The sequence below is a fragment of the Salarias fasciatus genome, chromosome 6, assembly GCF_902148845.1.
Source record: "Salarias fasciatus chromosome 6, fSalaFa1.1, whole genome shotgun sequence".
NCBI classification, from domain to species: Eukaryota; Metazoa; Chordata; class Actinopteri; order Blenniiformes; family Blenniidae; genus Salarias; species Salarias fasciatus.
The window spans coordinates 30134242-30150750 of record NC_043750.1 but is presented as its reverse complement, the minus strand read 5'-3'; the positions used below and the strand labels follow the sequence as shown (position 1 = coordinate 30150750).

Genomic DNA, 16509 nt, shown 5'->3' with positions numbered 1-16509 from the left:
CATGTTTCTCCTTTTAAATTACACAATTTGCACAGGTTATTCTAGATATTTACAGTCAACATAAAACAATCACATTTATTTGATTCATTTTATTTTATGTGACATTTAAATCATTCACAATCTGATCACTCAACAATACTGACCATACAGAAATCACAACAGTACTTGCAAACTGTGTGTGTGTGTGTGTGTGTGTGTGTGTGTGTGTGTGTGTGTGTGTGTGTGTGTGTGTGTGTGTGTGTGTGTGTGTGATGAATTTCGCTCAAATTGAACTTTTTTTGGGGATGAATTACATTTGCTTTATGCAATTATTATATTTCTATGATAAAACAAGTAACAAGAGAGTCAATTGAAAAAGCAACCACATTTACAGCAGTTCAATATTGCCTTAGCATTCAGGATTTCAGAGTTAGGTATCAATAGAAAGATTGATAAATAAAACACAAACATTTCCTTCAGTTAACAGTTGTTAATTCCATATTCATGCAGTCATCCCTTCAAAGTCAGGCCCCAGGCCTCATATACTGGAGCTCACTCGCTCCTCTAATGTTGTAAAAAGGACTCCATCTTCAGGTTTACGGTGAAGATCATTTGCTGCAATGTCTTTCTCTACTGTCAAGCATAATTTTGTTCATGCCTTTTTCCTTGCAGCGAGTAATACATTAAGTATCTATTTATATGATTGAACTCTGGAGAAATATGGAGTCTAACTAATGAAGCAGGTTTTGGTGTTTCTCGTGTGGTTTGCAGGTTGTCTGTGAGATCAGATGAGTTCACAGTGCTGCTGTCGGAGTGGCCTCCTTCTCACAGACCCTCTGCAGGGCTGTAGGGCAGTACTCGGGGGTCCAGGACTTCACACTGTGCACAGGCCTGAGAGGACTTGGATGTGGAAAGCTGTTGAACGCTGCACAGGTCTGAAAGCTGTAATAGCGCCTTGATATCCAGTAACTGTGAAATAAAACAGAAATCACACAATTAAACAATGAAAACCTCCAACTCTGAAGAAGAATGAAGCTGTGTGTGTGTGTGTGTGTGTGTGTGTGTGTGTGTGTGTGTGTGTGTGTGTGTGTGTGTGTGTTAACACCCACGATTTTTCTAGATGTTTTCCATTTGTCCATGTCCACAATCCAGCTGTTGAATTCAAACCAATCCAGAACCTCAGATTAACTCCGAGCTTATTCAGAAACACCTGAAACAGCAAGAACAAGACATCATCTCAATGATGTCATCTCTCTCTCTCTCTCTCTCACACACACACACACACACACACACACACACACACACACACACACACACACACACACACACACACATACACAATCACTGTACCATTTCTTCCATGCTGGTCACGATCACCAGATCTCCTCCTTTTGTTTGACACAGCATCCTGCTCCTCTCCCATGAGTCTCTGGAGTTTTCCAGAAGGTAGCAGCTGCAGCCAAACTTTGTCCATCCATCAGGACACTTTACTGAGGAGAAACAGCAGATTAGTGAACTGAGGACATCAGGACGGCTTTTCTTTCCACATCAACCACCCGATTTACACTCTACTGTCTGCATAGACTGCGTTTTAGCTTCTGATTGGTCACTGTGACTCAGACCGAACCCTCACCCGCCTCCTTCATCATCCTCCTGTAGGTGGCGTTCAGCTGGTCTCTCTCCTGCCTCAGGATGTGGTACCTGAGCAGCAGCAGGTGTCTCTCTACCGTCTGATTGGCCAGATCTGTGGCGAGCTGGTGAACGTCTCTGTGGTCTGAAACCAGGGAGAAAGCAGCCCGTTTTAGTCACATTCACCTCACGCAGCTGCTCGTCTCCCCCCCCCCCCCCCCCCCCCCTTTCGGTTTCCCTTCACCTTCCGTCCCTCCTGAGCACTCACATCTCACGCTGAGCGCGGTGACGGCGGCGAGCAGAAGTAGGCACAGCAGGCTCACCAGCAGGACGCACGGCTTCCGACAGCGGCCATGTTCGGGTTCGACGCTGATGCTCGCAGGCCCTCCGACAGCCGTGCGCGTGCGTGTGTGAACTTAAAATCAACACGCAAACAACAAACACTTTAAGAAAACGAAGTGCTGTAAGATGAACTCTAAAATCAACCTCTGACCCAATGAGAAACTACATAAAACAATCAGAGAAACAGAACACAGACTCACACACACACATACCTTTGACCTTTGAACCTTGATCAACTTCGAGTTTCCCTCTTCTGCCGTGCTCAGACCGTGGACAGTCGGATGTTCTGGGTTTCCTCTGGCTTGACGTCCCTGTGGTGCAGTGTGATGCCGGACCGTGTTGTGAGGAGCAGCCGGTCGCAGCTCCCTGCAGCTCCTCCAGGTTCACATAAATGTCCTCCTCCATCACAGCCGATCGTCCTCCTCTCTGCTCACACAACGGCCTGTCCTCTTCCTCTTGTATCTGCGGGCTGAGTCACATGACGCGGCGTGTGGGGACGGAACAGGAGGCCGAAACTGCAGCGAACACGGCTTCCTGGTTGGTAAATCTCAGAGTTGTCATCCTGATGTTCGTCAAAGTTAACGAAGCGTTTATTAGGCTTGGTTTTGTGAAACCATGACATTATACAAACAGCCTCATCGTGTGTTCCCGTTCACTCTGAACTCAGACGGTGAAGACTCCAAGATGAAATTATAAATATGGTGAGTCGGTGTGACGTGGCAAGGTTCATTTGAACTCCAGATACACAAGAGAACAGATATGTGAATTTCTACTCCTGTTAGCGTGCAGGAGAAAAACCAGAATACTCGACCAGCTTTAAAAAAAAGCTATGTTTATTTACAACAAAGAAAAACTTGTTCTTAGAAGGTCGATGAAGGCTGGATTATAAAGCAGGGAAACTCATCAGACAAGAAGAGAAGTGCATGGAAGAACAGACCAACAAGACACAGGGACAGACGGGAGAGGAAGAACTATTCCATCTGGCCACGGTGTGCAGTGTCTGAAAAAGTTTACTTTCCCCCGTTTCCATGAACAAGTCGGAGTGTTCTCAAAACGTTGCGCCTTGGGAGATGTTTTCAGAAGGTTGGATTTTCAATGGTTCTGAGCATTATTGTCGTGTAAATAGACACAAAAACCACAATGAAAAGTTCTCGTTTTTGCTTAAAAATGTGTAAACACAGCAGTCCCCCCACCACGCCCGTCACAGTGGAGACCAACACTGAGGAGCACGGGGAGGTTTCCAGATCTACTTTAGAGTAAAGGGTCTGATTCTGGTTTTTACAATATAAAAAACAATTTGCTATGTATTTTGCTTCTGAACTCATCAGCCCAAAAAACACGGTAAAGTTAATGAAAGTGCATAAAGTACATTTCTCAAATTTTTAAGAGGATTATACCACAAACCTGGAACCTTTAATGTGGTCATACATTACATTCTGTCAGCTTCATACTGAATTGAATATTTTCAGTTGTGGGGAAGCTGTAAAGTGCAGTTTTAGTCAAGTCTTTGATCTGATTGAGGTGTTTTCATTATTATCATGACAATAATCATGATACAAATATTCAGAAAAATAAAAATGAAGTCTGTATGAGATTAATACATCAAGGTTTCTTCGTGAGTTTTTCACACTGTGCAAAATTGGATTAAAATAGTCAGCAGGATCAGCTGACGTGTTTCTCTTGGTCACAAACGTCCTGCTGGCGCTCTCAGTACACGTAGTCCAGCATGACGTGTGAGCGTGGGAAGCTGGGCGTCCTCCACGGCGCCGTCTTCAGCAGGGCGTCGCTGGCGTCGTCCTCCCACCAGCTCTCCACACACCAGCTCAAACACTTGGCCGCCAGGTAAAGCGCTCCGACGCCGAGCAGGAGCCGGATCAGGCCCAGGCCTCCGCCTCCGTCCCCGCCGCGCGCCGCGCCCGACCGAGAAGCTGCAGACGCACGTCACACAAACCATCACATCCCCATCCGATGAAAATTCATCGATGAATTAGTATTTTCGTCAGAATTAAAAGAACCATTGAGCTTTCAACCCTTTAACGAAACCTCACACTCAGAGTGAGACACGCCTCGTCCAGGACAGTTACTCGACCTACCTGGGTAGTGATGTGGAGTCCAGCTGGGCAGGCTGTGAATCCTCCTGATGGCTCTGGGCTTCCGGGGTTTAGTGTTCGTGTGGAGGGAGAGATTCCCCCGCCGGTTGCAGCTGGAGGGCTCCACGTTCATGTTGAATGTCCTGCTGAAGGTTTCTGAGAAGACTACAAAGGCCTGGTTTTGCTGAGTCATTGGTGTGAAGCCGCCGGTCATCATGTTGAAGACCAGCTCGGGGTCCGGGTACTGCCCCCGTCCTGCGCGGACGACCTCGTAGTACCCCACCTGGGTGAGGAAGGAGCTGAGGTCCAGGTCCGGGCTCTGCAGGACTCGGATCAGGTCCCAGGAGATCCGATAAGTCCTGTCAGGTCTGAACCTCCCGACGGCGGCAGCGTCGTGCTCCGTCACGAACAGCACCTCCACCGCTCCGGTTCTCACGCGGTACCCGATGATGAGCCGGTCCACGTTGTCGTCTCTGCAGCTTCCCTCCAGCTCATAATTCTCCCTCACGTACGCCGGCAGGTCCGCAGAGCCCGGGTGTGTTTCAGCGTTCAGGTTCCCCACCTCAAAGTAGGCGTACTGAGGAGAGACAGGGAGGAGATGAACTCAGGAGCATCACTCAGTGGTTTCCAGCCGGACGGCCGGGGCCCCGTTAGTGGAAGGCCCAAGGCCTGGAAAGCTAAAGGAGTGACAGCTGACATACCTTCCTCCTGCCGTTCCTGGACCTGCTCAGCACCGGCAGAATCTCCTCGACATTCCCAAACAGGTGGAAACCATAGAATCCTTTCTCCGGTTGACAGTCTGGCACCAGCTGGAGAAACACAAGCAGTCACTCCTCCAGGTAGTCCTCATTCATGAGATCCACACTGACTGACGCTGGCACTTCTGATCAGATACAAGTCTTAACTTTGTGTTTCTGACTAAAAACCACTGTTCAAACTTGTCAGCTCTCATCTTGACTCAGTCACTAAAGACAATGAATAAATCCTGATGGTGTGAGTATAATTATGAACTCATAAATTCATAAAAACTACATTAACACGTAACCTTTACAAAGTAACTCGTTTTTATCTACAATGTAGGAAATACATTAGTTTAAAAGAAGCTATCAACAACCGTCATCACAAATGTCTAATTGAATATAATTGAACTTTTTCTAAAAGCAGCAGAAGTGCAGTTGTTTCCGTTTGTGTTTTTCTTTTTAATTTTCTTTGTCTAATGTTCTGTTTTCTATCGATGTGATCTCCTGTTGGTTTCATCAGTGTACACTATACTGACATCAGAAACACGTTTCTGTTTAAAGCTTATAATACCTTCATGACAGACACAAGGTGGATGACCTCGCAGGTCAAACAGTCGTTGGCGAACCAGAACAGCAGCTGGAGTCCGTGCCGGGGGAAAGGACGGCCAAAGCCTGAGTCCATCAGCTGCTGCAGTGTGGAGAGCTGCAGCTGGACCATGGTGACGGCCTGGGGGATCACATGACACCAGACAGAAAAACACCTGTTTCACCTCATCTCCTGTAGGATGCTGGACATCTTGATGAGTCCAGCTTGAAAGATTTGCTTAGTTTTCATATATACTCTCTAATTTTAGCTTTTTAAACCAGAGATGGCAAAATAAGAGGAATTTTAGTCATTTTTAACCACTTCACTTAAGATCAGATAATGCCATTAAAATGTAATGATGAATATTTATACTGACTTTTACATTTAGACGACAACTGAAATGTTCAATTCACGCATATTTCAAGGAGTAAAGGATGGCTGGAGATCAACAGATCAAACCCCTCCTCTGACCCCTGATCACCAAAACCTTACAGTGAAGACCGTACAGTCTGGACTCAGGCCAAACTGTGTTACTGCGTTTATTAACACGCAATAAATATCAACATGCGATAAGCAGAAGTGAAACAACAATCTGCACACTGCAGAAAGGCAAAACACACACAAAAAAGCACGCACACAAGGTGTTTTTAAAATGTCGTTACCCTTCGTGTTGCAGTCTGCGTTGTTTTATTCCTCTTTCCTCTGAAAACAAACCCGGAATCAGTCTGCGGCTCTGCCCACAGCAGACACATAGAAATATAACAGTAGATACATAGATATATAATAGTAGACACATACACTATCATATTCCATTTTTAAAATATTTTGACTATATTTTTCAGCTGTTAATTTACTTTATGTTGTAAATATATAAGTTGAATTCGTCCCACTCTCTTTTGGGCAAAATGATAAAATAATGGGACAAAAAAATGTTCTGTTTTGTTTGTCTTTCTATTGAAAACACTTGTGCTATTGATTTTGTTCAATGCAAGCCTGTTGGATTCGGAATGTATTATTAGGAATGAAAAATACATATACAGAAAGAATGAATGAATGTATGTGTCTTACTGTAAATTGATATATTATTGTAGCAATTCATTGCATTCGATTCTGGGCTATTCATTAAAATTTCACATATATTTGTGCAATGTGGATCTGCTGTGAAAATTGACAATTTCAACATGTGGGATCAATCGTGTCTTCATTAAATATCTGAAATAGATTCCGAGAGAGAGAGAGAGAGAGAGAGAGAGAGAGAGAGAGAGAGAGAGAGAGAGAGAGAGAGAGAGAGAGAGAGAGAGAATGAGTGTGTGTACATTATTTAGCTGTCTGTTCCCCCGTCCCCTATAATTTTATTTATACCAGACTGCCAACCACATCACAGCACATAAAGGAAAAGGGGGGAATTGATCTCGTACAACAAGCGGGTTTGATTCTACATTAATCATATACTTAGTTTTTCTTTTATCTTTTTTATGGCCTTTAGTTATTAACACCCATTAAATCATGGGTGCCTTTTTTTTCTGTTTTGTTTTCAGAGCTGCTGTGAATGTATTACTTTGAATCGGGAGTAAAAGATTTATTAGAAAAGTTTTTTTTAGCATACAGTTATCAACCAGTCCAAACAACAAATTTTCCTAAAAAATAAAAGGTGAAATCATTTCCAAATTCCAATACAGCATTAACATGAGTGAAATCCACAGTCCATGGTGAAATCACACAATCCGCCCCTGTCCATGCACGTCCCCGCTCATCGTTCCCGCCCCTGTGCGTGCTCGTCCACGTCGCTCTGTGACGCACGTTGAGATGTACGTGCCGCTGCTGCGTCATTTGCGCGCCGCTCCGCTCCCGATGCGTTTCTTCTGCCGACAGTCTGAAGATAGATGTTCCGATTTCAGGTGAGCTATGTCCGCGGAGCTGAAGGAGGAGTGGGCCGTGCCTCCCGGAGGAGCTCCCGGACGCTTCGCGGTAGCTGCGACTCCTCCGAACCGCTCGGGGATGTTTAAACGCTGCTGGTTGTCTGTTGTTTATGCCGCGGCCGCGCTCGGTGCGGTTGGCGGCCTGCGGACCGGAGCAGCCCGGGTGATTGGCGGCGTGAGCCGGCGGAGGGACACGGCGCTCTGCGTCCATCAAATAAGCCGTGATTCGAATAATTAGTGTCTGTTGTATCTCGCAGATTTACCGCAGTTGCTCTGACGCCCCCGTTATTTCAGCTTCAGCGCGGTAGATCACTTCCGACGTGAGTCTCCAGTGAGAAATCGTCGGCATTAGCATTGTGGCTAACAGCCAGTGTCGCTGTCGGAGGGTCACACAGGGTCGAGAGCTGCACTGCTCGTCACTAAACATCATACCGACGTCTTTAATGGATATTATTCACCCTGGAGTATAAATACATCCTCTAACGATCAGGTTTCGTGTTACCTCAGTGAGTCTCTGTGCTCCGTGTGGAGCCATGCTGGTTGTTAGCCAGTTGAGTTTTCCAGGAGTGTGTGACTCGTTCCAGTTCAGGGGCCACACCAGGAGCCCTGGGCAGGAACATTATGCCGTTATAACCAATAAAACAGCAATCACTTTATCTTTCAAGCTGAGGCACAAGTGCATTATGTAAGACTTTATCTCGTTGAATATTCAAGAGAATAGCCCGTCCAGAGGAATAGACCTGTGTCACATCTATACGGGTAAAGCCTGATGTGTTTTTTAATGATCCCTCTTAGTGGGAAATACAATGGAATTAACACAAATATGCTTCATTTGCAGCCCTTACTTTATCATCACTTAAGTTGAACTTAAGCATTGAGCCATAGCAGATTTATCATCGTAATATTATTGGCATAACATCTAGTAAAAGATGTCTCCACGTTCTGTGAATGTATTCTTGTATTGTGAGCATTGTAAGCAACACCTGTATATTCACTATGTGGGTTTGTGTCAAAGATTTTGTATTTATCACAAATAATGTTATAGTCACAATATTATAGATTGCATTTTTATTTGATTTTATGCATCTTACTTCAGATTATTGATGTAGTTGTGTTAAAATATATATTTATAATCCAGTCAAATATGAGCTGTATTTGACATAAAAGCAATGTTTTTCAGTTCAGATTAATTTTGAAGCTGATTTTAAAGGAATAAACAGATTTATGTGTTCAGTTCAGTCATTTTACGGCACTTCTGACAAAAAACAAAACAACTTCAAGTGAACCAACTGTGGAAAGAAAACATTACTGTTTAACAGGAAGAAGAAAGCTTTGCCAAACCAGACTCAGAGGTGGAGACTTTCCGCTGTTCTGGTTGACGTTACAGGATCAAAAGGGAGAAAAAGAGATGACAGAGAGCAACAGGCAAAAGACATAAATTTACTCACTCCCGACAAATCCATTTGTGAATTTATTACATTCACACAAATGGGAGTTTTCTTTGACTTTTCTAAGTCATCCCGGTCCAGGTTTTGCCGTTTGGCAGGACAGCTTTGTCTCAAAACCCCAGCTTTGACCTCTCCTTGTTCGTAGTTTCCCAGAATACAATACAGGAACAAACAGATTACTAAAGGGGCAACATAATTTACAGAAAATGTGGAAATCAACGCATGATCATCTCCACTGGAATAATGCACAGCTGGCTCAACACTGTTTGAAGTCACTGTCATTTGTCTGTCTACAGTCCCTGGATGAAGACTGTACGCTGGAGGAGGAAGATGAGGGGCTGATCGAGGAGGAGGATGAGATCGATCAGTTCAACGATGACACATTCGGGGCCGGTGCCATCGGTGAGTCTTGCTTCATGAAAATGTATTTTATTTGTGTCTCTGCTATGAAAGATTAAAAGCCTTAATTAGTCAGAAAGGTATTAAAGAAGTTTTCCTGCTGATTCTGTTTGTGTTTTCAGTCTTCAGGAAGATGAGTCAGATGTTTCTCAGTATGAGGAAAGCTTTAGAAATATGGATTGATCCAATATGAATCATTGAGCCTCAGCTTTGAGATATACATGTTATCACTTCGGCGTCTTCTTGACTCTATGATCCTCACCTCCTCTGGCTCCTCCTACAGACGATGACTGGCAGGAGGAGCACAAGCGGCTGGCCGAGCTGGACGAGCGGGACGGGCTGGCCGCGGGGCTGGGGGTGGGGGAGGGGGACCTGAGGGGCTCCCAGCGCTCCCCCCTGACCGGCCGCCTCCCCCTTCCAGCCTCCATCCCCTCAGTCGGCTTCTCCTCGTCTTCCTCCGGACTCCCTCCGACAGGTCAGTGGTTCAAATCCCCGAGGAGGCTTGTTGTGAATCTCTCCGTACACACGACATTAGACTGACTCTCTCGTCTCAGATGTGGACGATCGGCCAGGGGACGGCGACCTGGCCGAGTCTCTGGCTCGCCTCATCCTGGATGCCGACCCGGCCATTGCCGGCGTCGGGGCGGCCGAGAGACCCGGGCTCCCCCGCGGCGTCTCCCCGGGGTCTGCCCTGTCCAGCCTGCACGGGTTGGACCAGCCCAGAGTCCTGCCGCAGCCCCCCTCCATCCCACACCCCCACCAGCTGCCCCCCGGACCCCCGCCTACAGGTCAGAGCCAACACCGCCGTCAAACTCTTTACGTAATGTACACGTCACCAAGGAATTCAAGTCTTTGGATGAGCTAAATGCTAACATCCCACATACTACAGTTATTACTACTGTTAGATGATTTACTGGTGTGAGCAAATGCTTGATTTGATATCTATATATGTAGCTTCTTATATCAAAAACTGAATTTAAAATGATGAATCTCAATTAATTAAAAACCTCTCTGTGTCGTGCAGGCCTTCCTCCCTCCTCCATGCTCAGCTACCAGCAGCAGCAGCACCTCCTGCGCCGAGGCTCCGCCCCCATGGGACAGGTCAGCTGTTTATTCCAGCAGTGTGTCATGTTGTTGTTGTTGTTGTTGTTGGTGGTGTCATCATCTCACCTCTGAGAGGAGACGTGACGCGGAGCGTCCATCTGGAGCGTTTTGTAGGCGTCGGCAGAGTTATAAGCTCTGAAAAGTTCAGTCTGCCTCCCACCATGAGGAGCTGCAGCTCAGATCCACTCTTACATTCCTGTCCTTTTACCACTCGACTCAGCAAGCAGACTTCTCATCACTACTTCTGTCAAAGACCAGTGTAACTGCCTGGTGAAGATTTATATGTAAAGATGTGTGTTCTGAGTGTAGTGACGCCATGTGTGTGTTTGTGTGTGTGTCTCAGATGAACTCTCACAGTATTTGGGAGAACAGTATGGGCTTCGGGCCGGTCAGCGTCACTCCTGGGCTGGTGACACACATGGAGGTGAGCGCACGCAAACAAATAATGAGGAATCACATTTGAGGTCTTAAACCTCTAATGCACCATCACAGGTTTACACACACACACCAAAAAAAAAATAAATGAATAAAAAAAAAGATGAATGAACCAGTTTCCACATCAGATCATCTACTGAATCGTGTGTATGAATCAAACTTGTTTGTTTGTTTGTGTGTGTTGTTCAGGACAGTCCTCTGATGTCCATCATCAAAGAGGTCGGTCTTCCTAAACGACCTCCTCAGGGCCGCTCAGACGAGGGGCGGGACCTGTCGGAGCGAGTCCCGCCCCCGCGCTCGTCCTCGCCCGTCATCGGCTCTCCCCCGGTCCGGGCGGTGCCCATCGGGACTCCGCCCAAGCAGCCGATGAGCCACGCCCTGAATCACCAGGTGAGGAGCACAGCGTGCCTTTTTATGACTTTTTTTTATTTTATTTTTTTTTGAAGGCCACGCCACAAATGAAAGCTTTTTGATTGTGTGTGTAGATCCACCACCCCACAGCGGTTCATGTGAGAGCCCCGGTGCAGCACAGATACCCTCCTCCCTTCCCCGAGCGTCTGTCACCCAACACCCTCCTCAATATAGCTGTGAGTTACTCCTCTCCTCCTCTCTCCTTTGCTGTTTCTCTCGCTCTGTTGTGTTGAGAATAAATCCTCCTGTAGAGTAATGTCACTACTTCTCCCTCATATGAGGATATTAATGCATTATGAATTGGCGGTTTTCAGATATAAATTGATATTTATGGATTATAAATGGTTACTTGTGGGCTTTTGATGTCTATTAAGGGATAAACTCAGACTTTATTTGGTGTTTATATTTAATAATGGCTGCATTATGATTATACGTATTGTTGAAAATGAAGGTTGACCAATGATTAATATTGTGTGGGTGTTAATGCATATATCCAAGTATAAATGGTCATTATACACACTTGACTGTCTGTGAATATTTATGACTTATTCGGCGATTGGGTTTTTGTGTTTGTTTTTAGGATCTGTGTGTATTGACGGATGTAAACGTGTACAGTCTTATGAAAAAGTTTGGGCACACCTGGGAGTTTCCATTTCATTTAGAAATTATGAAGTGTTTGGATCACCTATTTCATTTTGATCTACGGTAATAGTAATATTTCAGTCGTGAAATGAGGATTATTGGAGCAACAGAAAATTTGCAATGTGCTTCAAGACAGAATTAAACAGTTACATGAATTTGGCCATCCCAGCGCAAAAATCACATCAGTGTTTAGTGCAGCCTCATTTTGCAAAAACATCAGCCTCTTGATGTTTCCTCCAATGAGGGTCTGGATTCTGGATGAAGGTACTTTGAACCCTTCCCCCTCACCAAACATCTCCAGTTCTGTTAGGATTGATGGTTTCTGAGCCCAGACAGCCCACTTCAAATCATCCCACAGATTTTTCAATAATATTCAGGACTGAGGACTGGCATGGCCTTTGCAGAACATCGTACTGGTTCCTCTGCATGAGAGCTTGGGTAGATTTTATTTTTTCCGTGTTTTTGGGTCATTGTCTTGTTGAAATTTCCAACTAACTTCAAATTTGTGACTGATTGTTGAACATCCGATGCGGTTATTGAAAGAAATAGAAATCCATGCAACCGTCAACTTTAAAAGATTCCCAGTCCCAGCAGTGGCCACACAGCCCCACGGCATGATGGAACCTAAACCAAGTTCTGCTGTTTGGAGCAAGTGTTTTTCTGGAAATGCTCAAATGATCAAATCAGATCATATTTATTTTCTTACACCCAACTATTGCTACACTAATAATCTTGGTCTGGGAAATACCCCAGTTCTCAGCTTTTATTGTTTAAAATAATGGCATGCCACTGTGCTCATTTTCTGTGAAGGTAGAGTGCAAACCTTTTCATGCGGCTGTAATTAGTGTGTATCAGTGTTTCACTGTTGTACTGTGCGTGTGTGTGTGTGTGTGTGTGTGTGTGTGTGTGTGTGTGTGCAGAACTCTCCGCTGTGTCGAGGTCCGTTCCCTCCCAGAGTCGGCCCGGTTCTGTCTCCGATCCAGCGAGCTCAGCTGCTCAACTCTCAGGTTTGTCCCTCGGCAACACCACAGAGCAGCTGAGTGAAAGGATGCTCGGGATCTTGATGGGTTTCGGCTCCGCCTCCTCCCAGGTGGCGGGTTTCCCCCGCGGTGGTCCCGGCGCCCCCCTGTTACCGGGCGGCGGAGGGTTCAGGCCGTTCTTCGCGGGGCCCCCTCCTCCACACGGCCACCGGATGGGCCCGCCGCCGCCTCACGGGCTCCCTAACCACACGCCGCCAATCCGGCACAACACCACCCACCTGCACCCGCAGCACCGCCGCATGCTGACGCAGCGCATGCAGAGCCGGGGAGGGTAAGAGCGCAAACCGACAGCAGCGACCACAGCGGCCCCCTGCAGTCTGCTTGAGCCCAGCCTGTGCTGTCTACCCACCCTGCAGGGACCGGATCAGGCCCGGGGGGGACCGGCGCAGCAGAGACCCGTACAGCAACCTGATGACTCAGAAGGAGAAGGAATGGGTCACCAAGATCCAGATGATGCAGCTGCAGAGCACCGACCCCTACCTGGATGACTACTACTACCAGGTGGAGTCAGCTGGAGCTGCTGCCTCACTCTCTGCTGCTTGATGAGGAAAACCTTTCGCTTTAGCCACTTAGTTACTATTCAGTTAAACTCCTGTTTGCTGAATGAGGAGCCTGCGTGCTAGTAGCATTAGCATTAACCGCGCGTCTGTTGCAGCTGTGATTAGCATTAGCGTGCTTAGATAAACAGGATTTTTTAAAAGTGTGTGTGTGTGTGTGCGTGTGTCACATGCAGAACTACTATGAAAAGATGGAGAAGCGTCAGGAGAGGGAGCGAGACAGCAGCAAGAAGGAACACACCACCAAACTGATCACTCCTCAGGTGGCCAAGGTCGAACACACCTACAGGCCAGGTAAGTGTGTGTTTGTGTTGACGTTAGCAAGTTACACTGTTGGGAGAGTTAGTTTTCATGAATACACTGTTTTTTGGACAGCCGTCATGAAGATGGTTGTGATCCGTTGTTAGAATGATTGTCGTGGTTTTCAGTCAGGGTTTCATGTATGGCTATCCTGGTTGTAGTCGGTGTTAGAAGAGTTGTCATGGTTACGGTCAGTGGGTCGAGGACGTGCTGACCGTCCCCCTCCTGGTCCACAGTGCAGTTTGCCGGCTCTCTGGGGAAACTGACGGTCTCCAGCGTGAACAACCCCAGAAAGATGATCGACGCCGTGGTGACGACTCGCACGGACGATGAGGTCGGAAACTGAGGAAACACACACACACACACATGCACACGCACACAGAGCATGTTGATCTGCAGTTGCAGCTGGCCGACCGCCGCTCAGCTGTCTGTGCGTCTTGTGTCCTGCAGGAGAAACGGGACAAGCAGGTCTGGAACAAACGCCGCCAGGTCCTCTACACCGTGGAGAAGGTAGGAGCAAACCAGCGGCGCTGGTGGGTATCGAACCGTGTGCCGTCAGAGCACCTCACCGTCCCGTTTGCTCCCGCAGATGTACAGTTTGCTGCTGGAGGTGCAAGACTTCGAGAAACGCTTCGTCCAGGCGGCGGAGGAGGACCGCGAGGCTCTGCTGGAGCAGCACAAGACCAACACGGTGCAGCTGTGCAACTCCCTGCGGGAGAAGGAGTGGGAGGACAGGTGGGCGGGGCTTCAGTGCGGCTGTGGGCGGGGCTAATTGTGTGTCCGTCAGCCTGACGTCTTTGCTCCTGTTCAGAGTTAGCGACGAGCAGTGTGTGATGATCATGTCCGTGAGGAAGGGCAAGCGACTGGTCTCCAGGCTCCTCCCCCTCCTGCCGTCCCCCCAGGCCACTGCCGTCGTCATGGCGATCGCCCGCAACCTCCCTGCCTTAGCCAAGAAGGACAAGCAGGACCAGGTCGGGCGTGTTTTCAGTGACTGAATCGCTACAGTTCCACTAACAGTTCAAGTTTGCGATTAATTTTATAGATTAGAATTAAAGTTTTTTTTTTTTTTTTTTTTTTATCTAAATAGAAAAGAAGCTGCTGCTAAAAACAGGGAAAATATTTTTGAGGGTTGGGGGTCACCATGATGATTTGATTGATTCCTTCTTGATCCACGTCTCCATGGTAACCAGCCGCTCCGCCCCCCTCAGGTGCTGTGCTGGTTGGTGGAGCCGGTGTCTGCCGTCGTCCAATCGCTGTCCAGCTCGTCCCTGACCGACCTGCTGCAGGAACTGCAAGGCAGCGAGGGGCAGCTGAGCTCCGTGCTGCACAACAAGGTACACACACGCACACACACACACACACACACACACACACACAAACAGAACGAGATTCTGACTTTTCTGGAATTGTTCTGACACACTGTTCTGTGTTGGTGTGTGTAGTTTGGTGTGACTCTGCTCTACCTGATCCTGAGTGAAGGAGAGAGGATGCAGAGCTCCGACCCCAACTGTCAACTCATGGACGACAATCGATGGTGAGCCGTGTGTGTGTGTGTCTGTGTGCTGTTAGCATTAGCATTAGCCTCTGCAGTGCCGGCAGTGTTACTAACCATCAGGCGTAAGCGTTTCAGCTGCTGCAGGTTAAATGTGCCGGTCCTTCCCGTCCCTCCCCTCCTCCAGGACCGAGTTGGTGTTTTCAGTGACGAGGGAGCTGCTCAGCGTCCCCCCCTCCTCCCTCTCTCCCCCGCTCTTCACCCCTCCCAACCTGCTCTCCCTCTTCTCGCGCTACGTTGACCGGCAGAGGCTCGAGCTGTTACAGGACAAGCTACAGTGAGTCTCACACACACAAACACACACTCTGATCCATCGTGACTGTGAGAGCAAACACATTTGGTTACCATGGTGACTGTTCCTGCTGTAAATTAACAGTTTCTTCTTGTTTTCTAGGATCTCTGCCTTGTCCAGGTAGAAGTTACTACAGACATGAACACCACCCCTCCCCGTCTTCTTCCCCCCCACTCCATGCAGACGTGTGAATGAGTGAGTGTGTGTGTGTGTGTGTGCGTGCTATGAGGTGAATCCACAGTGGATCATTTTTAATCCAGATCTCTCGTCACTTTGTTTTTTTTCTTTGTTTAAAAGCGTTGTGTGTGTATGTTTGCGTGCCTGTGTGTGTGTGCGTGTGTGTCGGACCGAGTGAAAATAATAAATTTAATCTGCATTTTTAAATATCTTGTTTACGATTATGCCTGTGATGAAACTTCAAATTAAAAAAGTATTTCTATTATATTAAACTTGTTCTTGTCTTTTTCCTTAATTAATAAAAGGATTTAAAGGTGTTTTTATTGAAGGCGTTTGTGGTTCAGGCCCTGTCACTTTTTCACTGATCAGCCAGACTGCTCCGTCATCTCATCTGTTACACTCATACCTCTTTCATAGTTAAACTTCATTTTTAAAAGACTTGTGCAAGCAAATATTTGTACAGCTGTGTTGAGACTAGATTAATGACTAGTTGCTTTGGAAATCAGCTGTTACTTGAAAAAGTAACTCATACCTTCTGGACATCTTCATCAAAATGAAAGTAAGTTCTGCAGAAACAGGAGGAGCCACAACATGAATCACCTGCACCGATTCGACTCATTGCTAGTCTAGTTTGTGTTTCACTCAATCTTGTTTATGCAAAGAGAAGTGCAGATCTGTTGAAAGTCCAATAAGACTGAAGAAATACGAAGAAATGCACCTGATACAAAGGTGCAGGAGGTTCGAATCCCACAGCAGATGCGGCTGAACCCCCTCACTCTAGAAATGGGATTGGTCAATGGTAGAAAAAAAATAGTTTTCTCAAGATAACAACATAAGTTACTTTACCAATGTGAAGTTTCCCAAGAT

General features: G+C 46.8%; 3 protein-coding genes across 3 annotated transcripts; 1 reads left to right on the top strand and 2 right to left on the bottom strand.

The window, feature by feature from the left end:
• Positions 1-218: 218 nt before the first annotated feature.
• Positions 219-2360, bottom strand: LOC115390719 (C-type lectin domain family 17, member A-like). The gene is made up of 6 exons (XM_030094698.1): positions 2163-2360; positions 1877-2023; positions 1613-1753; positions 1330-1469; positions 1089-1189; positions 219-948 (listed from the first exon to the last, which is right to left on the bottom strand). Exons 1-6 carry the CDS (start codon positions 2353-2355, stop codon positions 774-776), a joined length of 897 nt encoding a protein of 298 aa, XP_029950558.1. The 5' UTR covers positions 2356-2360; the 3' UTR covers positions 219-773.
• Positions 2361-2782: 422 nt separating this feature from the next.
• On the bottom strand, positions 2783-6078 carry LOC115390392 (uncharacterized). The gene is made up of 5 exons (XM_030094241.1): positions 6029-6078; positions 5352-5507; positions 4742-4849; positions 4044-4617; positions 2783-3878 (listed from the first exon to the last, which is right to left on the bottom strand). The coding sequence occupies exons 2-5, from the start codon at positions 5496-5498 to the stop codon at positions 3658-3660; spliced, it is 1050 nt and encodes a 349-aa protein (XP_029950101.1). The 5' UTR covers positions 5499-5507; positions 6029-6078; the 3' UTR covers positions 2783-3657.
• A 1104-nt stretch (positions 6079-7182) lies between these two features.
• On the top strand, positions 7183-15598 carry LOC115390762 (protein PAT1 homolog 1-like). The gene is made up of 20 exons (XM_030094759.1): positions 7183-7264; positions 9030-9135; positions 9416-9607; positions 9687-9920; positions 10157-10233; positions 10580-10660; positions 10861-11061; positions 11157-11258; positions 12645-12731; positions 12815-13035; positions 13121-13265; positions 13498-13615; positions 13858-13955; positions 14072-14131; positions 14211-14356; positions 14433-14592; positions 14830-14955; positions 15064-15155; positions 15301-15450; positions 15568-15598. The coding sequence occupies exons 1-20, from the start codon at positions 7250-7252 to the stop codon at positions 15587-15589; spliced, it is 2433 nt and encodes an 810-aa protein (XP_029950619.1). The 5' UTR covers positions 7183-7249; the 3' UTR covers positions 15590-15598.
• Positions 15599-16509: the final 911 nt, after the last annotated feature.

Coding starts and splice junctions, on each gene's coding strand:
- LOC115390719 (XM_030094698.1), bottom strand. CDS start 2,355: ATGGAGGAGGACATTTATGTGAACCTGGAGGAGCTGCAGGGAGCTGCG. Junction 1,470..1,612: donor GAGGATGATGAAGGAGGCGG/GTGAGGGTTCGG, acceptor GTTTCTCCTCAG/TAAAGTGTCCTGATGGATGG. Junction 949..1,088: donor GGAAAACATCTAGAAAAATC/GTGGGTGTTAAC, acceptor TTTATTTCACAG/TTACTGGATATCAAGGCGCT.
- LOC115390392 (XM_030094241.1), bottom strand. CDS start 5,498: ATGGTCCAGCTGCAGCTCTCCACACTGCAGCAGCTGATGGACTCAGGC. Junction 4,850..5,351: donor ACCTTGTGTCTGTCATGAAG/GTATTATAAGCT, acceptor GTGTTTCTCCAG/CTGGTGCCAGACTGTCAACC. Junction 3,879..4,043: donor GACTCCACATCACTACCCAG/GTAGGTCGAGTA, acceptor GTGCGTCTGCAG/CTTCTCGGTCGGGCGCGGCG.
- LOC115390762 (XM_030094759.1), top strand. Junction 9,921..10,156: donor CCCCGGACCCCCGCCTACAG/GTCAGAGCCAAC, acceptor TGTGTCGTGCAG/GCCTTCCTCCCTCCTCCATG. Junction 11,062..11,156: donor GCCACGCCCTGAATCACCAG/GTGAGGAGCACA, acceptor TTGTGTGTGTAG/ATCCACCACCCCACAGCGGT.